General features: G+C 43.4%; 1 protein-coding gene across 1 annotated transcript in view; it reads left to right on the forward strand.

Moving 5' to 3' along the window:
- Nucleotides 1–27,440, forward strand: part of ANKS1B (ankyrin repeat and sterile alpha motif domain containing 1B) — a 271,859-nt gene that overhangs the window by 36,543 nt on the left and 207,876 nt on the right. The window contains 6 exon segments of the mRNA XM_030214810.1: nucleotides 1,301–1,447; nucleotides 6,377–6,542; nucleotides 10,570–10,706; nucleotides 16,623–16,803; nucleotides 20,317–20,867; nucleotides 23,157–23,223. Of these exon segments, the coding sequence (XP_030070670.1) occupies nucleotides 1,301–1,447; nucleotides 6,377–6,542; nucleotides 10,570–10,706; nucleotides 16,623–16,803; nucleotides 20,317–20,867; nucleotides 23,157–23,223 (1,249 nt within the window).

The following is a 27,440-nucleotide window of genomic DNA, read 5'->3' on the forward strand; positions in this document are numbered from 1 at the left end:
CATTCTATAGGGAGATGATATACCTATACTGCACCTATCTCTTATGTACTATAGGGAGATGATGTGCCCTATACTATACCAATCCCTTATGGATTATAGGAAGATGTTGTGTCCTATACTGCACCTATCTCTTATGTACTATAGGGAGATGATGTGCCCTATACTATACCAATCCCTTATGTATTATAGGGAGATGATGTACCCTATACTATACCAATCCCTTATGTACTATAGGGGGATGTTGTGTCCTATACTGCACCTATCTCTTATGTACTATAGGGGGATGTGTCCTATAGTGCACCTATCTCTTATGTACTATAGGGGGATGTTGTGTCCCATACTGCACCTATATCTTATGTACTATAGGGAGATGATGTGCCCTATACTATACCAATCCCTTATGTACTATAGGGGGATGTTGTGCCCTCTAGTGCACCTATCTCTTATGTACTATAGGTAGATGATGTACCCTATACTATACCAATCCCTTATGGATTATAGGAAGATGTTGTGTCCTATACTGCACCTATTTCTTATGTACTATAGGGGGATGTGTCCTATAGTGCACCTATCTCTTATGTACTATAGGGGGATGTTGTGTCCCATACTGCACCTATATCTTATGTACTATAGGGAGATGATGTGCCCTATACTATACCAATCCCTTATGTACTATAGGGGGATGTTGTGCCCTATAGTGCACCTATCTCTTATGTACTATAGGTAGATGATGTGCCCTATACTATACCAATCCCATATGTACTATAGGGGGATGTTGTGTCCCATACTGCACCTATCTCTTATGTACTATAGGTAGATGATGTGCCCTATACTATACCAATCCCTTATGTACTATAGGGGGATGTTGTGCCCTATAGTGCACCTATCTCTTATGTACTATAGGGAGATGATGTGCCCTATACTATACCAATCCCATATGTACTATAGGGGGATGTTGTGTCCTATACTGCACCTATCTTTTATGCTTATGCTTTGTACTGCACATATCCTCAATGTACTATACGGGGTTGGCATGTCTTATATTGCACTTATCCCTTATGTACTATAGAGAGAGTTAATAATTTTGAAAGGATTATGGTCATTGATTATTTGTATTTGTTCTTTGTATGTCTGTCTCTAGCCTTTGGAAGAGATAATTTTAATGAGGAGAAGAAAGCGTATGCATGAATTGGTGTGGTATAAAACTGCCCAGGCTGTACCCTGCAAGCTCTGAAAGGACCAGCTCTGGATAGGGTCTGGGATGACGTCACTGTTACTGACAATGTTTCTCTTCCCTTAGACACTATCATCAACCACCAGTTTCTCCACTAATCTAGATGATGAAGAAGATGATCCAAATGAAACAGGCTGTGGTCCCACAGGGTTTTGGGAGGCTTTAACACCTTGTAATGGCTGCAGAAATCTTGGATTCCCTAATCTCACACAGGTTTTACTTTTTCCTTGATGTACATTTAATCTGTGGTTTCTTCCTTCACTTATCCATCTCTAGCTCAAGTGTGGGTCTTTAGTATGTTGTGTTGTTGTGTAGAGAATGTCTGTATTCCTCTCCTCTAGGCTTGTAGCTCTTTGGACTTGCTGACCAGGAAGATGGAATATGCGTTTTGTGTTTCAGTTCCCTGCCAGGTTCTAGGTCATCATGGCACTGTGGAAGGGGAAAGGGAAATGGGACTTGATATACCGCCTTTCTGAGGTTTTTGCAACTACATTCAAAGCGGTTTACATATATTCAGGTACATATTTTGTTCCAGGGGCAATGGAGAGTTGAGAGTTAAGTGACTTGCCCAGAGTCACAAGGAGCTGCAGTGTCTGCAGCACTAACCACTAGGCTACTCCTCCACTAGAAACATTCCATGTAGAAGCCTGCCCTTGCAGATCACCAATGCGGCCACGCAGGCTTCTGTTTCGTGCAGGATGTCAGTCTCACAGAAACAGAAGCCTATGTGGCCACGTTGCTGATCAAGGGCAGGCTTCTACATGGAATGTTGCTAGTGGTTTAGCAACATTCCATGTAGAATCTCAAATAGTAGCAACAGAATCTCTAATAGTAGCAACATTCCATCTAGAATCTCAAATAGGGAAAGGGAAATGGGACTTGATATACCGCCTTTCTGAGGTTTTTGCAACTACATTCAAAGCGGTTTACATATATACAGGTACTTTTTTTTGTACCAGGGGCAATAGAGGGTTAAGTGACTTGCCCAGAGTCACAAGGAGCTGCAGTGGGAAACAAAACCAGTTCCCCAGGATCAAAGTCCGCTTCACTAACCACTAGGCTACTCCTCCACTCCAGCTGCTTCCAATGCTGTAAGAGGCAGCTATGTTTCTGGCCAAAGTAATTGTGGACCAGATTGGAGAAGAACAGGACTCTGATGTTGCCCATTGCTGGTGACTGTGTCAACCCATTTCTATCCACCTAAAAAGTGTATATAGTTTCCAAGTGTATGGACTAGAATGCTCGGAACTGGCTGGCACTGGGCCATGGACCAAATGTTCTCTCACTTCTGAGCTTAGCAGATCTTCTCTTTGCACATTTGTAGTAATACAGTGAATGATATGAGGACAACATTTCAATAGGGAGAGACTTGTAAATGTGACAAATGGGCCTCCAGTTTGGGATGTGCCTTTGAGCACATTTAGGGCTTCCATTTTTAGCATAGCAGGTCCCACTTTGTGTAATGCTGTTCTCCCATTACGTACAGAGAGTACTTTCCAAATTTAAAGCCACGTTGAAAGTGCATTTTTTCCGATTGGCATTTCACGTATGACCTAGACCCCTTTGAATCTGGGGCCTGTGGACACACAGCAGAATTATGGTTTGGGGACTTATTGTCTCGTGATGTTGTTTTATGTTTTTCCATATGAATCGCAGTTGTTTTCCCCTATTATATTTTACGTTACCGCGATGGGTCTGATCCTAAGCGGATAATCAAATAAATGCAACTCTTGAACTCTTGAGGGTTCTTTGGACTTTGGGTGGAAGGGAGGATGATTAAGTTGGGTGTAATGTCCATGAGATTGTGGATCCTTGGGGGTTTCTCGGTACTATTGTTGATTTATTAGTTGGAGTGCTGGTGTCAGAGATGAGGTAGAATATGGGCTAGTGTAACAGTGTGAACCTGGTTTGTTTTTTTTTCTCATCTGTTTTTCATTTGGGGGGGGGGGTAGAATGATCAGGATGGGGGTGGTGGGGGGAGGGATGAGGAGTAGTTCTGTGTAATTCAAATTGTTTCCGAGAGGTTGTATTCAATTATATTATGTTTAATAAAAATGTATTGTTACAAAAAAGAATATGGGCTGGTGGGCTTCTGTGTTTTTATGGTGACCTGATAGGAGAAGATGTCGGAATGAATAGATGATGGGAGTTTGGAGAGGAGTGAGGTGGGTAAGAACGGAACATTAGTGTTGGATGTGCATTGCTGAGAATTGTGTGTAAAGGTGGAGGGCTATGTCAGAAAAATATGGAGGACTGTTGGGGGGCCCTAGGCTGGGGGGACCCCTGCAAGATGGTGGAGGAAAGGTTCATATGGGGATGGGCCACAAATATCAGTGAGGATGAAGCATGGTGGCCATCACAGAATGTGTGTGATTTGGGGTCACCACTGAAAAGGTGTGTCACTCTTAGAAATTATAAGGCAGACATTGCCTTACTACATAAGAATCACTTAAATGACTGAGAACAGGAAAAATGGCAGAGACAATGAGTGGGAAGTGTCTCCTGAGCTTCATCTGGAGAGGAAAAAGCCATAGCCATTCACAAAACCTCAGGGTTTCAGATGGAGTAGACAGCGCACGCTGTGATTGGAGCTTTGTAATTGTTAGTGGGAAACTGAAGGTAAAGCTCGTTGTACTCTGTAATGTCAGTACTCCGAGAAGGTAATTTTATGCAGCCACATGACACTGTATATTTTGCCGGTATGTGAGTCCAGGGGCTGAGTTTGGACAACACATGGCAGACTTCGTATGTATGCACATAGGTTATAAAATGTGCTAAATTACTCATGTGATTAAATAATCTAGGCATTCACCAATGTCTGTGTCTGCAGTATAGGCACGATTTCTGCTGCTTAAACTAGTATTTTATAAAGACACATAGGTGCCTGTGTCTTTATTGAGCAGCACAACTCACCTTCTTAAACTAGGTGTCCCCTTATAAAGTGGAGGAGTAGCCCAGTGGTTAGTGCAGCAGACCTTGATCCTGGAGAACTGGGTTTGATTCCCACTGTACCTCCTTTTGGCCTTGGGCGATTCACTTAACCCTCCATTGCCCCAGGTACAAATAAGTACCTGTATATACTATGTAAACCGCTTTGAATGTAGTTGCAAAAACCACAGAAAGGCAGTATATGAAGTCCCATTAACGAGATTTCAGACACAGTCTCAAAGAGTAGGAACATTCCATGTAGAACCCCAAAGAATAGCAAGATTCTGGAATCTCAAGGAATGGAGATTTGAGATTCTGGAATGGTGCTACTATTTGAGGTTCTAGATGGAATGTTGCTAGTGGAGGAGTAGCCTAGTGGTTAGTGCAGCAAACCTTGATCCTGGAGAACTGGGTTCGATTCCCACTGTACCTCCTTTTGGCCTTGGGCGATTCATTTAACCCTCCATTGCCCCAGGTACAAATAAGTACCTGTATATACTATGTAAACCGCTTTGAATGTAGTTGCAAAAACCACAGAAAGGCAGTATATCAAGTCCCATTAACGAGATTCCAGACACAGTCTCAAAGAGTAGGAACATTCCATGTAGAACCCCAAAGAATAGCAAGATTCTGGAATCCTAAAGAGTGACAAGATTCCACGCAGAATCTCAAAGAGTAGCAACATTCCATGTAGAAATCCAAAGAATAGCAAGATTCTGGAATCCTAAAGAGTGACAAGATTCCATGCAGAATCTCAAAGAGTACCAACATTCCATGTAGAACCCCGAAGAATAGCAAGATTCTGGAATCTCAAGGAATGGAGATTTGAGATTCTGGAATGTTGCTACTATTTGAGATTCTAGATGGAATGTTGCTAGTGGAGGAGTAGCCTAGTGGTTAGTGCAGTGGAACATTGAACGTTGCTACTATTTGAGATTCTGTTGCTACTATTTGAGATTCTGTTGCTACTATTTGAGATTCTATGAGGAATGTTGCTAGTGGAGGAATAGCCTAGTGGTTAGTGCAGTGGACTTTGATCCTGGGGAGCTGGGTTCAAGTCCCACTGTAGCTCCCTGTGATTTTGGGAAATCACTTAACCCTCCATTGCCCCAGGTACAAATAAGTATCTGTATATACCGTGTAAACCACTTTGAATGTAGTTGCAAAAACCAAGAAAAGTGGTATATCAAGTCCCATTTCCTTTAAATTATGTTCTACTGATCTGCTGTTCTTTACCTCCATGGTGCAGAGTGATGTAGTGCATTTGGTGGTGGGCAGAGACTTGATCTGTGCACTAGTAAATAATTTCAATAGATCTGCCCCAGTTGCAGGGGGTAATTCTGGACAACTTTGCGTTGTGAGATAAACTGTACCTGCTGTACACCGCCTTGGGTAAATCTGTTCATAAAGGTGGTTAATAAATCCCAATAAATAAATAAATTGACCACCATAATCTCCAGTGGCAGTCTCATGAGATTGGAGCTTTGGAGCTGGCACAAGCAGATGTGACTGCCTCAATTAGCCACTAGACCACCAGCGAGTATATGGTAGGGCCAGGGGGCTCCTTCTGTTTGAGGAGGGGGGAACGGGACTTCTTTTCAGGGGAGAGTTATGGGACACAGAGCAAAGTTTCTGTTTCTGTTGAAAATGCACCAGAATTTGCGGCCAAAACAAGGTCAGATACAGATTCTGGGGGCCAGTATCAGCGCCAAAACCAAAATTCAGATGGCCTCTAGTCTTCATCATAAAGCATATGGGGACAGAGACCTCAGACTATTATGACAGATAAGTAGAGTGGTTTGCTATCTCCACTGAAGGTTTGGTTGGGGAAGTTATGATAAGTCTCGTATCCTAGTTCTGGCATTTGTATTGATCCAGCAGGTCCAGGGTCTTAGATGATTTGTTCCAGTCTTTCCCTCAGATATTGTACTGTTGGTCTCTAGCATTCAGGTTTCTCTGTTTTTCTCTGATGATCCCATGTAAGTTGATGTTGTTGCTAGAGGATAGAGCTCTGGAGTGCTGCCGGAATAACACAGTTCCTCATGATGTGTCCATTCCAATGAGTTAATGGGTTTGTTTCTTGAGCAAAGAGTTTTTTGTTTACTGTGTTAGTCAAGAAACAAGCTGTAGGTTAGACCATTTTCTTGATGATGAGGATTTAAGCATTATCCTCTTAAAAGAAGAATGACAAACCTTTGTATTTCTGCTGTTCAGGAGTTGGACACTTGGAGGAAACGTCTAGCAGTCGGGAACACACCTCCAGGATCCCCAGAAACCTTCCCCGCTGAAGCTGGCCAGAGCATGAACGATCTGATGGCACTGGCAGTCACTCAGAAACCCTGCTCGTTGGAAATAGAAAGATCGTCCTTCCTAGGAGAAGGTAAATCGGGGCTTGTTTGTTCACCCTTCTACACATTTCTTCTGGCAGTATTAATGTGGCCACTGACAAATGTGATCATTACCGGTGAATTCTGTGAGATTTCACTTGTTTTTGCAGTATGCTTTGAAGGCCCTCTGCATGCTTACCATGAGCATTTAATGGGAGAGCACAAGGCAATCTAGACTGAATGAGGAAATAAGACCTGTTTCTTATCAGTTTCAAAATCATTTTGCTGGGTGGGCACAAAATGGAACTATCCATTTGTCATTTATTCTAAATCGGGGCTATTCATTGGCGCATGTGATGATTGATGCAATTTAAAACTGTATTTTAGTTTAGAATAAATATGTTTTTAAGATGATGATTTTTTGATTCCTGATAATTACTACTATTTACTACTACTTAACATTTCTAAAGCGCTACTAGGGTTACGCAGCGCTGTACAATTTAACATGGAAGGACAGTCTCTGCTCAAGGAGCTTACAATCTAAAAGACAAATGTAGAGTTAATCTGATAGGTCAGACAGATTGGGGCAGTCTATATGTTCGAAAGGTTAGGTTCTGAAAGCAGCATTAAAGAGGTGAGCTTTAAGCAAGGATTTGAAGATGGGTAGGGAGGGGGCTTGGCGTAGGGATTCAGGAAGATTGTTCCAGGCATAGGGTGAGGCAAGGCAAAATGAGCGGTCTGACCAGATATTCAGTGGCATGATCGATGATCCGGATAATGACACTGAAAATCTGGGTATGGACTCAGTTAGCGGGTCTTATCCAGGTATCAACCCCATGCTTTTTATACAAATATGAATGATTGCTTCACCATGAGCTTCTAACCATCATTTAATCCAAAGTGTAAATACAATTGGGCAACTTCGTAATCCAAGCTGTTCTGACCAGGGGTGTAGCTACCACTGAGTGAACCCAGAAAAATGCCCTGGGCTGCCTAATGGTAGGGATCACCTGAAGTTGCACCCTCCCTCCCTATCCATCCCCACTGCGCCCAGGTCCTGCATCTGTCAAGCCCCTCACCGATCCTCAAAACGCAGCGTGTCACCAGCAGAGGCTGCAGTGAAAGCAGCCTTTCTCTGGCTGGCAGAGCCTTTCCTCTGCGTGTCCTGCCCACAGGAAGTTGCAATATTGAGGCAGGAGTGCAGAGGAAAAGGTTTGCCAGCCAGAGAGACGCTACTTTTACCGGTGATATGTCTCTGCCAGCCGGTGATGAGCTGCAGGGTTTAGAGGACCAGCGGGGGGTGGGAGGGGTGCTAGAGACCTGGGCACAGAACAGGAGCAAAGCGGAAGAGAGTAGGAGAGATAGTAGTCCTTGGGTGGTGGGGGGGGATGCAAAGGGAAGAGAGAGCGACCTGAACCAAAGGGGAAGGGAGAGAGGAGAGGATGAGTGGAGGGAAGAGAGAGTGAGATACACCAGGGAAGGGAAGAGAGAAGAGAGAATCTGGACATGGGGGGAGGACAGGGACATAGGGGATATGCTGGACAGAACAGATACACAGGAAAGATGGATGGTGAAAATAGAGAAGAAATGTCAAGAGGCAGGAGACTCTGGAGATAGTTGAGAAAAGCAGAAGAGAGACACTAGGACTAAAGCAATGTTTAGACATTAAAGGTAGGACAAAGGTATTTTTTTCTAACATAGTAAATGACGGCAGATGAAGACCTGTACGGTCCATCCAGTCTGCCCAACAAGATAAACTCATTTTACATGGTATGTGATACTTTATACCAGAGTTTGATTTGTCCTTGCCATTCTTAGGGCACAGACCGTAGAAGTCTGACCAGCACTGTTCTTGTACTAAGTTCTGAAGCTAATGTCAAAACCCCTTAAAATTTACACTCCAGCCCATCCCTATCTATTCAGGGCGTAGACTGTAGAAGTCTGCCCAGCACCGGTTTTGCATCCCAATTACCTGCATTGCCTCCTAATTGTAATATGTTATCTTTTGGAAATGTGCCTCCCCCCCCTTGGTCCCCATTATCCAAGGAGCAATGGTGTTAAGGGGGCCCATCTCAATTTTTCCACCTAGGGCTCATTCGGTCCTAGCTACGCTTCTGATTCTGACCCTCCATGGTGCAGGCTACAATCTGTGGATTTTTAATATGCCATCTGAGATCTTCAACTAGCTCCTCATATGACTTCATAATTATTTTATTTTCATTTAGCTCATACCATTTCAGTAGTAGCTCACAGTGAGTTACGTTCAGGTACTCTACATATTTTCCTGTCCTCAGAGGGCTTATGATCTATCTGGCTGATATTCTGCTGGTAACAGTGTCGTTAGGTCTGTTGCCAGCTATGTTCCTGGATATTCAGTGTCGGGCATTGATTATATGGTTACAGGTTGACCGTAAAGCTTATGTGTGTAAGTGCAATATTCAGCCCTTAGCATCGTAAGTTGAACCTCTTAAAGACAGGACTACAATTTATGCGATCCAACTTAAGCGGTTACCTTTTGCAGTCAAGGGCTGAATATCATCATTTAACCACTTAAGGGCCACTCCTGGAATGCTCACAAGTTACTCTGGTGAAACAGAAGTGATAGAGGCTAGTGGCACTTTATTAAGTAACCACTTCATTGAGACATGAACTTTTGATGCATCTTTATTTTATTTATTTTTTTTAGGGTTATTTACCACCTTTTTGAAGAAATTCACCCAAGGCAGAGTACAACAAGAATAAGTCAAACATAGGCAACAGACAATTACAGCAGTAAAAATATTCAAACCACAATACAAAGCATACCACAGTATATTACAAAAGAAAACAGGAAGGTGGGAGGGGGGGTTGGGTTGGAGGGGAGGGGAGGGGAGGGGAGGGGGCGGAAACAGGTCAATTTACCAGCTGTACGGTTCATGCATGGTATCTTATTGTTTGTATATTGGCAATATTGAGTAAGTTATGTTGTTTAACTTTGAGTTATCAATAAAGTTAAATAAAAAAAAAGAAAGAAAACATTTGAATAGACAGCATAGAGTGAAAGCAATGATGGAACATATAGATAGATAAGGTAGAATAACAGGAGTAAGAAAAGAAGGTACTAATTTAAAGAAAGTTGCACATGAAGTCAGAGAAGTGCTTGAATATTAATGTACAGGGAGGTGAGCTTTTTTCAAATGAATGAAAACTCTGTAATGAGAGGGCATAGGATGAAGTTAAGAGGTTATAGGCTGAGGAGTACTCTAAGGAAATACTTTTTCACGGAAAGGGTGTTGGACGCGTGAAATAGCCTCCCAGTGGAGGTGGTGGAGACAAGGACTGTGTCTGAATTTAAGAAAGTGTGGGACAGGCATGTGGGATCTCTTAGGGAAAGGAGGAGATAGAAGATGCTGAGGATGAGCAGACTGGATGGGCCATTTGACCCTTTTCTGCTGTCATGTTTCTATGTTTCTATCTTAGCTAGAGTAGGAATGGATAAACATGTCCTGCTACAGTATGTGCAGCCAGTGTCACTTCTTGCGTGTGTGTGACTAGCTAGTTAGTTAGTTAGTTCTTCCATTAAAGACCTGGTTGAAGAGTCAAGCTTTCACCTGCTTCCTGAGTAGAGACAGTCTTGTGTTAAGGGAGTGGGGTCTACTCCAGAGAAGGCTCGCTTGCGGGTATCACATCGTGTGATGTCCTTTGGAAAGGCTGAGGTTAGGGATACTTTTTGGGACGACATTAGTATCCTTGGAGGTGTGTAGAGGGCGATCCTGTGTTTCAAGTGCTCTGGGCCGTTTCCTTTAAGAGATCAGACATAGGTTTAAATTTAACCTCTGTATACGATGAAGTGGACCCTAGTCCTCAAAAGCTCAGGCCTCAATAAATTGTTTACTCTATAAGGTACCACCAGGGGCTGTCATTTAAGCTGCCTGGTGTGTTACATTATACTTGAGGTACTTAAACCAGATCACTAAAAAATTAATCTCTCAGCCCAGCAATGCTACTAACGGGTACTTTTTACTCATCTTACATGTCAAATTGTGTGGAAATGTATACAAGAATATGCAGGAGGTTACAAAAACCAATTCTTGCTTACAGAAAGCTCTCCTTACCTGGAAATGGCTGTGACTAAAGCCAGTGACCGTGGAAATAGCTGGGCAAGTCTCACACCCGACTGCTCTCCGCCATCACCAGACACAGCACTGAATAATATTGTGAAAGTAATTCGACCACAGGTCAGTCCTGCATGATTTCACTATAGCTATTTTGAAAAAGGGGTAATAGAAACGTGTTTAGTGATTTGTAGTCACCCTCCTGAACGTTCACTTGTTAAAACTGTGAAAACAGGAAGTTTCTTATCCCTTTGTGGACTGATTCTGTCAAGTGTTTAGTGAAATTGGAAGACTGGAAAAGAGGAGAGAAGAAGGGAACTGAGACCTTGCTGCTGTAGTAATAGAAACAGAAGTCACCAAGTGAAGTCCCGGATAATGAGTATCACTGTGATGTTCTGTCATGCCCTGGCGATCATTAAAGAAGATTTGGGGAATAGAGAGGGAGGGCAGGTAGACATTCAGATGCAGAGACTTTACCACTTGTACTCATGTGGCTAAAATCCTAAGTTTCCCAAAATGGTTGATATGGGTAAAATCTGTCTTGGCTATGTAAATCAGCTGTCTAAAGACCTCCCTCTCACTGCATGTGTCCGTTTACCCATGCGGGGGTGGGGTTTTATTCAGGTCTCCCTGCAGGAAATGCAGGTGACAGACTTTACAGTCACTCCAAAAAGTGTTGCTGTCAACCCTGAAAATATATAATTTACTAGGTGAATCAGGACTTAAACAATTCATCTGTTATTTTCACATGCACATAACAAGCAAAAACAAAAGGAAAAAGTAAAACTGGAAAAAGATTCCCAAGGTTTTTAACTCTTGAAGTCTTTCTCTCCATTCTCCTTTCCTCCTCAGTTCCTGGATGATCCTTAGAAGGACTTCTCTTTGTTGTTCTCCACAATTAAACATTTCTTTATCTGGGATCTGCATCAACACTTCACATACTCTGAGTGTGTGAAATACACCCCCCCCCCCCCAAAATGTCAAAAACTCTCTTGCCAAATAATCTTGCTAGATGTCCTCTCTCCCAGTATCTGCATTTGTGATATGCATGTCTGCTTTCGGCTGTAATCCTGTGTCCGCCAGCTGGTAATAAATCTTCAGCAGAAACCCTTTACATTGCCAGTTCTGTCCCCCAGATCCCTCACTTCTCATAGGTACTCTGCAGTCTCATCCTCAATGATCCTTACAGGTGAAAGGATGGACAAAACTTTCAGACCACCTCTATACTTGACCAGGGACTAAGTCATCACCCAAAGCCCTAGTGATTCAGGAGCTCAGCACCCCATCCAAGCCTCTGTGTACCCCCTTTCCCAAGATTTTGATAAACTCAACAATCCTGATCAGCTCAACACCACCTCTCCCAAAATAAATTGGGTAAAAATGCAAAATTGAGCAGTAGCATTTTATATTGAAAAGTTAGTTTCATAGATGTATAAAGTATATAATGAGAATTTCTAAAAGCTTTTCACCTGATTAAATGGGCTATTTGAGAACTGCCCCCTCCCACCTTTACCTGTGGGATGAAGGACGTGTTATATTTGCTTTAACTGCAGTTCCTCTCTTCTGAACTTCAGAAGTTACTGCTCTACTCTGTCTAATGGTTATTTATTTATTTATACATTCTTGTATTCCACTGTTATCCAAAAACAAATTTCGGTTCAAAGTGGCTTACAGTTTACATTTGGGTGGAGTTACATTAGTGTATTACATTTGTGACGTAGAGAGGTTGTCCATAGTTTATGTGGTTAGTTGTAGAGTGTTTTGAATAGGTAGGTTTTCATAGCTTTTCTGAACAGGAGATAATCAGTGATACGTCTAATGGCTTTTGGTATTGAGTTCCACCATTTGGAACCCAGGCAGCTGAATCCTGCTGTGTACATGGTTTTTTTGTAAGTTATGTTTCTGCAGTTGGGTAGGTGGAGAAGTAAGTAGCTTCTGGTTTCCGGGTTTGCATTTCTTAGAGATAGTTCGATCAGGTTTTGCATGTATTCTGGTGTCATTCTGAATAATATCTGGAAAATGAGGGTGTGGGCTTTGAGGATTAGTCTTGCCTTGATTGGCAGCCAGTGTAGTTGTTTGAGTAGTGGAGTTGCTCTTTCGTATTTTGACTTTTTAAATATTAGTCTCGCTGCCGTGTTTTGGATGGTTTGTACTGATTTTAGTGTGTTTTCCTTGCATCCTACGTATGCTGCATTGCAGTAGTCTAGGTGGGATAGTATCGTCGCTTTATCATTATGCTGAATTTTTTTCTGGGAAAGTAGTCTCTTATCCTTCTTAGTTTCCGTAGTGTTCTGAAACATGTTGATATTATCACTGATATTTGGTTTTCCAATGATAGATGTTTATCTAGGATGATTCCCAGTATTTTTAGTTGTGTTTCGATTTGGTATGTTTAATTGTTGATTGTGAATGTTTGGTAGGTTATGGGGTTGTGCGGGTTGTTTAGAACCAGGAATTTAGTTTAGTCCCTGTTTAATTTAAATTAGAATGTTGTTGCCCAGTTTTCCATGAGGTCCAGGCCTGTTTTGACTTTGTTCAGTATTTCAGTGATGCTGTTGTTAAAAGGTATGTAGATTGTTATATTGTTAGTGTATATGAATGGGTTAAAACCCTTGCTTCCAATTTTTTTCCAAGTGGTGTCATCATTATGTTGAACAGTATTGATGATATTTGAGATCCATGTGGTACCCCACTTTCTGGAATCCAGGAAGCTGAAAACTGATTGCACATCTTTACGATGTAAGATCTGGTTCTTAGGAAACCATTGAACCATGCCACGACTGCCCCGCATATTCCCATGTTGTCGAGTAGGGTCATAAGTGTTGTGTGGTCTACTAGATCGAACGCACTTGACGTGTTGAATTGTAGTAGTACAATGTTTTGTCCTCTGCTTATTAGTACATAAGTACATAGGTATTGCCATACTGGGAAAGACCAAAGGTCCATCAAGCCCAGCATCCTGTTTCCAACAGTGGCCAATCCAGGTCACAAATACCTGGCAAGATCCCAAAAAAGTACAAAACATTTTATACTGCTTATCCTAGAAATAGTGGATTTTCCCCAAGGCCATTTAATAATGGTCTATGAACTTTTCCTTTAGGAAGCCGTCCAAACCTTTTTTAAACTCCGCTAAGTTAACCGCCTTTACCACATTCTCTGGCAATGAATTCCAGAGTTTAATTACATGTTGACTGAAGAAATATTTTCTCTGGTTTGTTTTACATTTACTACTTAGTAGCTTCACTGCGTGCCCCCTAGTCCTAGTATTTTTGGAAAGTGTAAACAGATGCTTCACATCTACCCGTTCAACTCCACTCATTATTTTATAGACCTCTATTGTATCTCCCCTCAGCCATCTTTTCTCCAAGCTGAAGAACCCTAGCCCTAGCCGCTTTAGCCTTTCCTCATAGGGAAGTCGTCCCATCCCCTTTATCATTTTTGTTGCCGTTCTCTGCACCTTAGGCTTCTGAACTTGGTTATCAGGGTGGTTAGGACCGTCTCCATGCTGTGTTGTGGTCTGAAGCCTGATTGGGAGTTGTGGAGGATTGAGAATTGTGTCAGATATTCTGTTAGTTGCTGTGTTACTAGGCCCTCTGTTGTTTTGGTCAGTAGTAGGCCACTGGTCTGTAGTTTGTGATGCCGTTGATTTTGCTAGTTGTGTTTTAGGTATTGAGGTGAATACTATGTTTCCTTTGTCTGTTGGGAATCGCCCTTTTGTAAACATGTGTGTGATGTATTTGGTAAAGCATTCGATGAACCAGGCTGGTGGGTCCTTCATGATGTAGTTAGGATAGTTATCTAGTATGCATCGTGCGTGTGTGTATTTTGTTAGTAGTGATCTTATTGTGTCTGGTTTGGGTGTTTTTTGTTTCACATTCTTGTAGGAAGTCTATGATGGTTGTCTATGGTTTTGTTAAACATGATCTTGTCTTCGTTATTTTGTGTTCAAAATATTTTGCAAGCTCATCTGCCGTTGGTAGTGCTTCTGTTGATGTTAGGACATCGTGGGTTTTCAGTAAGTTGCTCATGAGCTCAAATAGTTTTTTCATGTTGCTCTTTTGTTATGCTGGGGCCCTTCCCTTTTAAACATCATTTAATACAAAGTTTCAATTATTTTGTTTTTTAAATGAACATAAATTATGTCAGGTTTTTGGGTCCTCGTAAGGAGCAGTTGAAGGCAGCAGTTAAATTAGCAGGCAAAACCAGATTTGCATCCTCACAACTGAGAACTAATGTGGGTCCCCCTGTAATTATAAGGGGAAAAGCTATCAACATGGGCTACCATTAAGACAGGTTATTTTACAACTAACTTGTACTATTTTAGCACAGATCCAATTTTATGCAATCAGACCTAGTTAACTGGGGTTAACAGTAAAATATGCTGTTTTAACAGTAGCCCACATTGATAACTTCCCCTTTACTAAAAAAAAAAAAAAAAAGAAAGAAATGTCCATAGAAATCGAAACCACTGATATATGTAATAAAAATGAGCCGAGTATAGGACAGTCAAGACATTGTGACATCACTGATGAGGTTGGCTGTTATTGGTAGAACGAGGCATTATGACATCACATATCAACTCCGGTTAACAGAGACTGAAACTCTTTATACTAAGGGGGAAAGTTATCAACATGGGCTACTGTTAAGACAGATTATTTTACAACTAACTTATGCTATTTTAGCACAGGTCCCTTTTTAGATCTACTTACTAAATAACTGGTATTAACAGTAAACTAATCTGTTTTAATGGTAGCCCACATTGGTAACTTCCCCTCTTAATTAAAGAAAAAAGAAATGTCTATAGAAATGGAAATCACTGCTCTATGTAATAAAAAATGAGCCAAGTATAGGACTATCTAGCCATTGTGACATCACTGAGGAGGTTGGCTCATTGGTGGAAAGAGACATTATGACATCACAATATCAGCTCTGGTTACCAGAGACTGAAACTCTTCATATTAAGGGGGGAAGTTATCAACATGAGATACCGTTAAGATAGCACAGATTAGTGATAAAATAACCCATTTTATGCAATGAGATCTACTTACTAATAACTGGGACTATCAGTAAAACAGTGGCGTAGCCACAGGTGGGCTGGGGCCCACCCAACAGTAGCACACGTTTAATGGTAGCTGGTGGGGATCCCATTCTCCGCCAGCTGAAGATTTTCCCCTGATGGTAATGAAAACGCTATTCTCCACGACACCGGCACCTGCGCATGCTCAGTTTTCAGCGCATGCCTGCTGCAGACTGCCAAGGTGGAAAGAAGTGTTTTCCCACCAGCTGAGATATTTTTTGGGTGGTAGGTGAAGGGGAGAACACTTGGGGCCCACCCACTTCTTGCCTAGGCCCACCTAAAATCTGTTGTCTGGCTACGCCCCTGCAGTAAAATAGCTCACATTGATAACTTCCCCCCTAAGTGTCTTAGTTCTACATGACATTAAATCACTGCTCCCATGATTGAGACCAATTTGATGTTTTCCTCTCTGGATCTTCTAAATTGGTGGTTCTCAAGCAAATCCTCAGGACACACCCAGCCTGTCAGGATTTCTGGATGTTCATTATGAATAATCATGAGATAGATCTGCATACACTGTCTTGTTCACATTCTTTGTGGGACACTGCTGGGTGTGCCCGAGGACAAGATTGAGAATATCTGTTTTAGATCAATGGCTAAAACCAGTTCAATTCTTCTATTAGTGTCATATGGTTCAGTAGTTTACCGATCCAGTCTGATTTAAAGCTCCAACCACTGAAATACAGTTAGTTCCCCAGTATTTCAAACTGAATTAACACTCCCATAAGTAAAAGTGGATCAGTTGTCCCAGAGTTTCAGTGGATCTCTGCTCCCACACTCAGACCTGCTGGATTAACACCGCCATGAGTAAAAGTGGATCATTCCTTCTGCATTTAAGCTTCTTTTTTCTATAATGCTGGTCTGGCCACTGCATTCAGCTGCTCCTCCCGGGGTCTGAACTCTGACATAATAAGTAAGTAAGCTTTCGTGATTTTATTTTTAGTTCGAATAATTTTTCTCAGCCCAAGCAACGAGTGTCTTTACAGTCGTCGTCTGAGGGGCAACGGATGAACCAGAGCCAGGAATTCTCTGAGGTCAGCTCATCAATGGGATATGGTAGCATCACCTCCAACAGCCCCGTCTGTTTCACTAAGCATTCCCTGGGCTCAGTGGACTTCATCGTAGAAGACAACGCTCTCACGGGTAAGACACCGCTCCGACTTTAGTTGGTGTGCCGTTAGAATAATTAAAAAAAAAGTCAGTCACAGAAATGTAATAATGAAGCAGGAGAGTGGTCCAGATTGGAGACATATTGGCGGGGGGGGGGGGGGGGGGCAGGGGAAGTGAGGAGGTGGAGTGGGTAGTGGGAGAGTTGGGGAGGGGGGTAGTGTTGATTGTATAGAGTTTTTGGTTGATGATTAATATCGCTTATTAATGCCATGGTCTTGTTCCTGTAAACTTCAGTTAAAAATTTAATAAAGAATTAAATAAAATAAAACAAAAATATCTCTCTCTCATGTAACATCATTACCAAATCTGAGATTACTGGTGTTAAAGGAATTTAGGGGTCCTTTTACTAAGCTGTGGTGAAAAGAGGGGGAGGGGGGGTCTTCACCCCCTCTCTTTACCATGGCAGTAAAAACTCCATTTTTTTTATTTTTTCTATTAATGGTCATGTGCTAATGTTGCTGTTGGTGTGTGTCTGTTTTTAAAAATTACCGCAGGAGCTGTAAAGGGCTCCTGCGTTATCCATGTACTAACCAGTTAGCATGTAGTAATGTAGATGAGCAAAATGGTTAGCAAAGGAATATGCAACTCTTTGCCCCTGATGCCTCCACAAAAAATACAGAAAATTATTTAGGGCCCCTTTTACAAAGCAGCCGTACCCATACTGCTGTTTAGCCATGTGTCATTTCGGCACTCAGGAGCCCGGAAGTAGGGCCTGCCCCCAGCCTCGTGCGCCATTTCCGGAGCTTACAAAATATTTTTTATTTTAGTGTTGGGGGCTTACCTGGCAGTAATTGGGGCCCCTACTGCCTTCTAAACAGGAGAAGGTAAGGGCACCCCTGGGAAATGGCCGCACAGGAAGTGGTTCACTTACCGCCCAGCCATTTCCTTTAAAAAAAAAGAAAAAGCCTTTTCACCGGCTGCAGTAAAAGGGGGCCTTGGTGTATGGTAAATCCATGCATTGATACTACCGCAGGGCTCTTTTTACCCGCAGCTTTGTAAAAGGGGCCCTTAGTTCGCTGTCAGCACGCACACATTCAAACAGTACCATGTGATGCTGTAGCGCGTCCTACAGTCGGCCATTTTTTGGTGTCTTAGGTGCACTTTAGCGCCTAACACGGCTCAGTAGAAGTTAGAAGCTGAATTGTGGCCAGTGACTGCGGTTAACAGTTTTGCCAGGGTGAGGTGCTGGAGGAGCTGAAGTTACCAAATGGATTTCTCTGCTGGAGATATTTGTATATGGAGAAGAGAAATCCGCGTGCTGTGGGGGTGAAGTCTGTAAATTGGCACCAAAAAAACCTGCTTAAATGCTATTCTATAAGTCAGGCCTAAAGTTAGACGCAGTTTATAGACTCGTGCTTATGTCGTGGAGATCGCATGTAAATTTAGGCTGGTCTGTTTGCATCAGTGAAAACATGGTGCAAATGCCCCCGCTTGAATTTATTTTCGGAACCCCCTTATTCCATAATTGTGCGCGTATCTCAAAACCACGCCCACGATCCACCCCGAACCGTCCAATACCCTCCCATTTACGTGCCCCCTTTTTCAGGACGCATGTAAAATTTGGGTGTGTTCATCTTAATTGATTCTAATTAGTGCCAAGAATTGCTTTTTTTAAGTCAATTACTGTTATTAATTGGCTCATTATTCAGTTAAATTTATGCGCACAATTTTTGGCAACTTTTATAAAGTTAGGGGATGTATGTGAATGAGAGAGAATCCCACAGGGATCCAGGGACATATCAGTTTGTGAGGGTCAATGAATTAAATCTTCCATTGAATTAAAACGGATTATGCTGTATCAGCACAGGAGAGGAGGCAGAGAAATAGTTACCGGGGGTCTCCCTTCTTTCTCATAATTTTTTATAGTAATCCACAACATTGTCTTGGAAAGGTGGGTGGGGGGGTTAAATCAAAGGTGGATTTTCAAAAGCACTGGTGGAGGTGACAGCAAGACCAGCCATGTATGTTCCTTTTTGTACAAGTCTGAATTGCTTTGAACAGATAATTTGACTGTCCCTGCACATTTCTGTTCTTCAGTTTCTCAGAGATACCCCTTGTGTAAATTGTTCCTCCAGGCCTGGTTTTCTTAAATCATATGTCCTGTATAACATAATCTAGGCCAGGTATATGCCCACCTATCTGCCCAACTTCTTCTTCACCTCTGGTATGTTTGCTGTCAGCTCCATAATCAATGCTCCTAGATCGCACTTCACTTTTCGGATATCCTCCTGCAGCCTTTGTGTATCCTCTTTGGTGATCTGATCTTCAGAGCCCAGTCTCGCCATCAGCCTCCCTCTCTGTGGTGCCATCTGCCGCCATGCTGCCAAGCATGCCTCTGGCGTCCTCCTTCAGCACAGCTGCTTTTTCCGTCACAATAAAGCAATGCTTTAGATCTTGCAGCTTTTTCCTTTGCTCCCCTGCATATGGCTCTGCTAATTCCTGATCACCTCTGTCTCCCAATGTAGCTGGATTTAGTAAATGTGTCAGAGAACGCAGCTCCTAACCCCACGGAAACTAATGCTAGTTCACTTGTAGCTCTGTTCTGCAAGGTAATTGCAATCAGACTGTATAGATTTAAGTTTGTGGAAGTTTTCCTTTCATATCTGCACTTAAAATTAGCATCCTCTCAATTGCTGTTAGAGTTCAGCTTATAAGTTTTATGAAAATAGGGATTAAAAAAAATATATATATATAGGTGACATTTATATGCCACATTATCCCAAACAACTTTTGCAATAAACAATATAGGATACATAACAGAGAACAATGCATAAGAAAGTAATTTGTTGTAAGAATCCAATTTTACAATACAGTATCATAAACATACTGGGATAACTATGGATGTTTAACATTTAGAAGATCTATTATGAATGAGAAATTGTACATGAAGCAAAGAGAAAGTTAATGGTAAATAGAGTAATAACCAATTCAGGTAATAATTCATTGTTTGAGATATGGTTGTTGTTTTTGAGGGTTTGTTTGAATAGGAACGATTTGAGGATTTTGCGGAATCTAGTACATTCCTGTATTTTTCTTATTTTGGGTGGGAAGGAGTTCCAGCATTTGGTTCCTAAGTAAGTGAAGTCTGCAGAGTGGACAGTTTTTTGTAGATCACTTTTTTGCAGTTTGGGAGGTGTGGTCTGAGATAGTTTCTTGCCTCATATTTAGTGTCTCTTTGAGGTAAGTTTATTAATGGTACCATATAGTCTGGAGCTGTGAGCCAGACTTTTAGGACCAGGGTGGAAATGAAAAAGCATAGAAATGAACCATTGTTAGATGAAACCCAATCATAGGAGCCGACTGTGTGGGTGCTTGAGCTCCCCTAATATTGAGAAAATTTCATGTATGTGTTCAGGGAGGGGTTATTTCCCTTGGGCTTAGCACCCTCAATAATTTTAGAAATGTTGGCTTCTGTGAACCCAGTTATTATTGTAGGAAAAATACCTGACTTGAGAATTTCTAACATGCGTAATTCCCATTTTGCAGATAATGATATTTCTGAAGAAGTCTTTCCTGAAGAGGAACTCTCAGGAGATTGCTGTATTCCCACTCACTTTGCTGGTCTGCTTCACGGGTCTTCTCCATCCTGTGAATCAGTTGAAGATCTCTTCCATGTCTACAGCAGATGCCAGTGGGACAGAGCCAGAGAAGAGCAGCAGGGATCGCAGCTCGGCTTTTCCCTGGATCCGCAGCAAGGAAGCACGGACATCGCTTCAGAGATCAGCGAGCTTGCAGCTGTGCATAGAACTGTATATCATACCACTCAGCCTCCAGCTCGCACAGAGAGAAAAGGCAGTGCGCAGTGTTGGCTAATTAATACCAGACAGCCTTGGCAACAAGTTCACACCCTGGGGATAGATCCCTCCGTGCCAAAAGCAATGCTCAACCTGAAGCTGTTGAAAGAGGTTTCCAAATCAGAGTCGGACCTTATCTCCTACCCCCTTGCCAAAAACAGAAATAGAGGCAACTCAAACAAATTCCGAGACCAAGAGGAGTGCTGTAGCCATCGATCGTCCTTTACTTTGGAATGGGAAGAAGTAAGTGGGGGCTTTGGCACACGAGCACTAAGAGAGAATCTCGGAGGGGAGCAGTGTAAATCCCGCAGGGAGGTCATAGCACACGCCACAACCCACGATAACAGACCACACAGAGCAGACGCTCCGACACTCCTTTTGTAGAACTTCAGGTTGTAGGGTTTATGTATTTTGCAGATGCTCAAGGTTCCACACTGGCCCAGCACAGTAATCTCGAGACAAGATAATAGGAGAGAACTGGGCATCGCAGGGGGTTGGAGGATTTAAGAGAGAAATGGGGGTCATCACGGGGTAGGGTGGAGGTCCTGCATTAATAGTCCACCCTAGACACTAGAAAACCTATTGTTTGTAATTAGAGAATGACACAGGGACAAAGTTTGTCCCCATCCTCGCCCTGACCCATGGGTTCTATCTCTGTCCCCGCCCCATCCCCACGGGCTCTGTCCTCATCTTCAGAAGCCTTAAACACTTATGATTTTATATTTAAAACAGCTGTGCAACTGCTGTTTATAAATCACAAACAGAAAACAAAAATAATAATGAGCAACTATAATAACCCTCTCCCACCACCACCCTTTACCCTTCCAACCCCAACAATAGGTAACTTCTACTACCCCAAGGAATCCTAATCCACCCTGTTAAAATGTCCAGGGGTACAAAATACAACCCGTTCTGCATGCCCTAGAGGGGAGAAATATGCCCTATGAAGCACTGTTATGATTTTTAATTTGTGGATTAATAATGTCATCAAGAGTCTCGGGATTCAGTCCAGCTCTCCTGTCTTCCACAGTCCTTCCTACAATCGAAGATGTCTTCTTAGAAGATGTGCTGGTAGCAGGATGTACAGGATCCCTCATGCAAATTTTGCTAGTTGTGGCCAGCGTGTTTGCTTGGTTTTCCAAAAAATCAAAATATCATCGCCTGCATCACTCAAACATAAATAACAGTCCAGTTCATCAACAGGCTTCAAAGTAGAAAATAACATGAGGGCAAAGTTTCTCCCCGTCCCCGCGGACTCTGTCCCCGTTCCTGTCCCTGCGGTCACTGCAGTTCCCCGTCCCCGTGCCATTCTCTAGTTTCTAATAATTGCCCGGGTCATTATTAAAAACAATATGGTAATTAAGTAATTGGCAAATAATTGGAGATGAATACCAGTAATTGCCATTAACAAGCACTTATGGGTGTTAATTTGCCATTGTGCGCGTGACATTCTTACACCCCTATTCTATAAATAGAGCGCCCAAATTCTCTCATGCGTGAACGCAAAGGAAGCGTGTATGTGGGAGGAGCATGGGAGTGTCAGGGGCGTTCTGACTATTCTTGTATGTTGCATTTACGCTTCAACTGCCACATTTAGGCTCCATCTTTTATGCCAGCAATAGTGGTCATGCCTAAGGTTTGGCCTGTAACTGCAACTTACACCGGTATTGTAGAAAAGATTTGGCGTGCAACGCTGTGGTTATAGAATATTAGCTTACTGCTTGGATTTTTGGCGTCTAATTTTTAGTGACCTTTATTGAATTTACCCTCTGGGGGCTAGAATCAGTGAATGGCACTCAAAATTCATTGCCCATATTCTATAGCAGGCGTTCTGGGATTGGCTCTCTTTACCGAATAGCGCATAGTGCCGGGATCTGCACTCAACTTTGAATATGAGGCGTTACACCAACTGAAACCAGGTGTAAATCCCAGCACATAAGTTGTGCACAGATCCGCACTATTCAATGATACTGTGCACATTTGAAAGGAACGCCCCCCCCTGACCCGCCTATGCCCCTCCCATGGCCACACCCCTTTTGCAGATCCATGCAGAAACACTTAGGTGCTATTCAGTAACTGAGCACATAAGTGTGTTTCCGCACAGATCTGCTGTTTCTGCCCCGTTTGGTAGAGAATGTGGTAAAAGCAGTTAGCTTAGCAGGGTTTAAAAAAGGTTTGGATCATTTCCTAAAAGAAAAGTCCATAAGCCATTATTAAGATGGACTTGGGGAAAATCCACTGCTTATTTCCAGGATAAGCAGCATAAAATCTGTTTTGCTGTTCTGAGATCTTGCCAGGTACTTGTGACCTGGATTGACCACTGTTGGAAACAGGATGCTGGGCTTGAGGGATCTTCAGTCTGTCCCAATTTGGCAATGCTTATGTTCTTAGGTTGGGCAAAGGTTGTGGGCAAGAGGAGAGCTTTGGGAATTTTGTGTGCCCCTCCGCTGAGAGGATGAATCTGAACTCACCACACTGAACTCGTGTCCTTTTCTAGGTTTAACTGCATCTGTTCGTCTTTTCTCCCTGCAGATTGATAAAATCATAAACTCCATAGATGCTGGAATAAGCAACACACTGGAAACCCCACATATATCAGGTAAGGGGCAGGTAATAACACTGTAAACGATAAAAAAAAGGCAGGTGGAAAATTATTCTCCAGCTTCTGGAAGGCAATAAATTCAGCAGAAAGAAATGTGCAGCTATTAATCTCCAGGAGGTTTGCACCTGGGGTGAAACAGAAGAATACAAGACATTTCACACAATTTTTCCTGCCGAAGTTTATGTGCAAATTTTCTCCTCCAACAATTACTTATCCCTGTTCTGCAGGGGAGGTTTTTTTTTATTTTTTTTGGGGGGGGGGGGGGGGGGGGACTTGGTAAGGCTGCCACTGTCACTCACTGAAATTATCATGATTAGTTTCCTGGCTACAGACTTTTCAATTAATAGCATAGCAATGTAGTCAATGACAGCAGATAAAGATAAATATGATTCATCTAGTCTGCCCAGATATGGCTAGACTTGTAGCTGCTGCTCTCTGCTGTTTACACCCCTCTATACCTTTAAATTAGGGTTGTACCTGCAGCTCTGTGTAAGTTACACCCCTCCATGCTTTTGTTTAGGGATTGTGCAAATTGAGCACACAAAGTCCATAGTGCACAAGTGAAAATGGGTGTTGACCTAAGAGAGAGATGGGCTGGGCAGGGGTGTGCATGGCATGTATGTTCATGGGTTAAGGAATATTGTCAGTTACACGCCTGACAGCAATTAGACGCAATCGCTTACACTAGGCATTGAGCTAGCATAACTGCTCGCAGCTAAAGTTCAGCTCATAACTGCGGACATATGAACTATTCTATAATGGTCATTATGCACATCAGTGATGTAGCCATGGGTGGGTCGGAGCCCACCCAATTTGGGCTCAGGCCTGCCCGAAATTTCATCTCCTTTAGTGTGGTTGGCGGGAATCCCCAAGCCCCACCAGCCGAAGACCTCCTTCCTGTCAAATGAGCTTACTTCTTGGTTGCCATCAACAATGTCCCTGAGCCGGTGCTGCCAGCCACAGGTCCCTCCACCGTTCGCATGCTTAGTTTTCGCGTGGTGTCTGGAAGCAGCAGTTCGGGGACAGTGTTGGTGGCCGACCAAGAAGTAAACTCGTTTGGCGGAAAGGAGGTCTTCGACTGGTGGAGCTTGGGGATCCCCACTAGCACAGGTATTTAATTTAATTTGGGAGGGAGGGGAAGCAGAAGTTACATTTGGGTTTTGCTTTGAGCAGGGGGGTGGGCACAACATTTTTGGCCCACGCACTTTGATCTTGGGCCGCCCTAAATCAGCTGTCTGGCTACGCTACTGGAATGCATAATTGCCATTGTGGAATTTCCGCTTCGGGTTCATCGTCCCTGATGCCTAACTTTACACAACCTATAGAGAATTATCCCCAAGGTGTCTGAAGAGTGACCTGAGATCCACAGGTGCTTCATGTCTACACCAGAATTAGCTAATTGTGGCTCAGTCCATAGCCTCCATCAACCACTTGAACTGGTGACGTGAGTGTCATGATGCTGGAAGGAGCAGCAGATCATCCAGAGCTCTGATTGCTTTGCAGTTGCTGTGTGTTGCCAATCAGGAGGGTTTGGACCTAGACTCCAGATTTCCTTAATGAAAGGTGGGTCCAAGCAAGTCAAGTTACGTAATGGAAGTTTGATATGACAGAAACAGTTAAATATCTCAGGCCAGTGCTAGACATGACGGTGCCCAGGGCAGATGCTAGGGAGGGGCCCCAAAGCTTCTTTGCAGATTGTCCCTCTTTCAAGTTTAGGCAGCTTTGGGGCCCCCAGTGACATGGGGGCCCAGGGCAATTACCCCTAACTCCGACCCTGCACAGGCCTTTTTCAATGGAAAGAAGGCCCTGGAATGAGGTTGAAATGAGGTAGACTCATGAAACATTTCCTTACAGAGAGGCTGGTGGATGCACAACCTCACAGTGGGAAAGTAGAGACTAGGACAGTATCAGAATTCAAGAAAGCCAGGGAAAAGCAAAGAGGATCTCTGAGGGGACAAAAGGCGTTGTAGAGGCTCCACTGTTGGTTTAGATGGGCTACTCACGGGGAAATTCTATGCAAAAAATGTTTTAATTCTGTGCAAAATTTGAAAATTCTGCACACAATATTTCAAAATTCTGAAAAATTCTGCTTAGTTTATTTGTAGTGCTTTTGTGTCTTTCCTCCCCTGCTGCTTCATCACTCTCCACCCTGCACATACATACTCTTTCTCTCCCCCCCCCCCCCCGACCCAACACAATATCCCTGCTTCTCCTTCTTCCCTCTCAGGCACCTCCCTCACTTTTCCTTTACCACCCCTTCTACATACCCTCCACCTCTTATTCTTTCTCCTTCTTTCAGGCACACACCCCAGGCGTTCATTGTTCCCCCCCCCCGCCCACCATACACACCCTCAAGGTTGATCCTACACACCAGAGGCAGACCCTTCCCCACCCTTACAGCACACATTCAAGCTTGCTCTCCCACCCCCTTGTAGGACGACCAGCCTGCTGCTCCATAAAACTCTACTCCCCTTGGTACATACTTTACTGAGTTTATTTATTTAGTTATTTAAAATATTTATTATCCTCACAATCCAGAAGTACTTGGCAAGAAACAAATCAACATACAATAAAATATAATCCAAAAATAAAAATAAAACATATCACAACACAACAAAACACTTACATACAGAAAATATACTCACTAGACCATAAATATAATGCTCTCCAAAGATCTCCCTGCCCCAACCATGTGGCAAGAGGGGGAGGAGGAGGTGAACAGCTCCACATCATGCCTTGTCCTCTTCTGTGGCCCTGGGCCTGACTGTTCATTTGAACTGTGGGGGGCTCTATACAGCTGTGATCTTTCTGAAGGAGGAGGGCAGGGCTCCCGAGAGACTGGGCCGGGCCCGGGGCAAGGCCGTCCCTGGGACCCTGCCTCTGCCGCGGCCCCCCCCCCCCCGAGGTCGTCGTCATTGCCGCCCCCCTCCGTCCACCACCGGGCCCGGCCCCCCTGAATTCAAATCATAGCGCCTCACCTCGACCTCGCACCATGTGAAAGAAGCGCAGCAGCGGCAGTCTGCAGATCGCCTCCCTTCGGGCCTTCCCTCCCTGTGTCCCGCCCTTGCGCAAGTAACATCAGACGAGAGCGGGACAAAGGGAGGGAAGGCCCGAAGGGAGGCGATCTGCAGACTGCCGCTGCTGCGCTTCTTTCACATGGTGCGAGGTCGAGGTGAGGCGCTATGATTTGAATTCAGGGGGGCCCGGCCCGATGGTGGATGGAGGGGGGCGGGTGGAGGGGACTGCGGCGCTGGGCCCCCCTTGGAGGCCCAGGCCAGGGGAATTTTGTCCCCCCTGCCCCTCCTCTCGGCGGCCCTAAAGGAGGGAGAGGAATTGAGGAGGGCTACTAATGTCCGTGTCTTCACAGAATTCTGCAAAGCAAGCGCAGAAGCCTGCATAGGTGGGAAACTCAGTGCAGGTGGAGAATTCAGTGCATGTGGGGAATTTTGCATGGGTGGGGAATTGGGGAATTCAGTGCATTTGGGTAGAGAGGTGTGGTAGCCGTGTTAGTCCACTTTTAAAGGTAATCAATAGAAATAAAACAAAATAAAACATGGAAAAGAAAATAAGTTGATACCTTTTTTATTGGATATAACTTAATACATTTCTTGATTAGCCTTTGAAGGTTGCCCTTCTTCGTCAGATTGGAAATAAGCAAATGTTGGTAGATGACAGTATATATGAGTGAAACATCAAAGCATTTCAATGACAGTCTCACAAGATGGGGGTGGATAGGTGAGAGTCAGGGAGACAGGAAGGTGACAGAGCAATACAATTTCCAAAGCAATACAATTTTATGCTTTATAATGCATTTGGGGAATTCAGTGCAGGTGAGGATTTCTGCAGAGTTGGGGAATTCTGTGTTTGGGGGAGGGGGGAAATTCTGTGTAGGTGGGGCATTCTGCACGTGGGAATTTGGTGCAGGTGGGAAATTCAGTGCAGGTGGTGAATTTTGCACAGTTGGGGAATTCTGCGCAGGTTCGGAATTTGGGAAATCCTGCTCAGGTGGGGAATTCAGTGCAGCTGAAGTTTTCTATGCAGGAAGGGGAATTCTGTGCAAAATATGTTGAGCAGATGTGCAGAATTCCCCAAGGAGTAATGGGAATTTTGGATAGGCCACGTGCTCTTTTCCTGTTTCTCTGTTTCAGTGCAAGGGCAGAGGAGCCATAATCACTTTGTGTAGCAGACAGCTCCCATCATCTGTTGTGAACCAT

This window comes from Microcaecilia unicolor, chromosome 9 (genome assembly GCF_901765095.1).
Source record: "Microcaecilia unicolor chromosome 9, aMicUni1.1, whole genome shotgun sequence".
Lineage (NCBI taxonomy): Eukaryota > Metazoa > Chordata > Amphibia > Gymnophiona > Siphonopidae > Microcaecilia > Microcaecilia unicolor.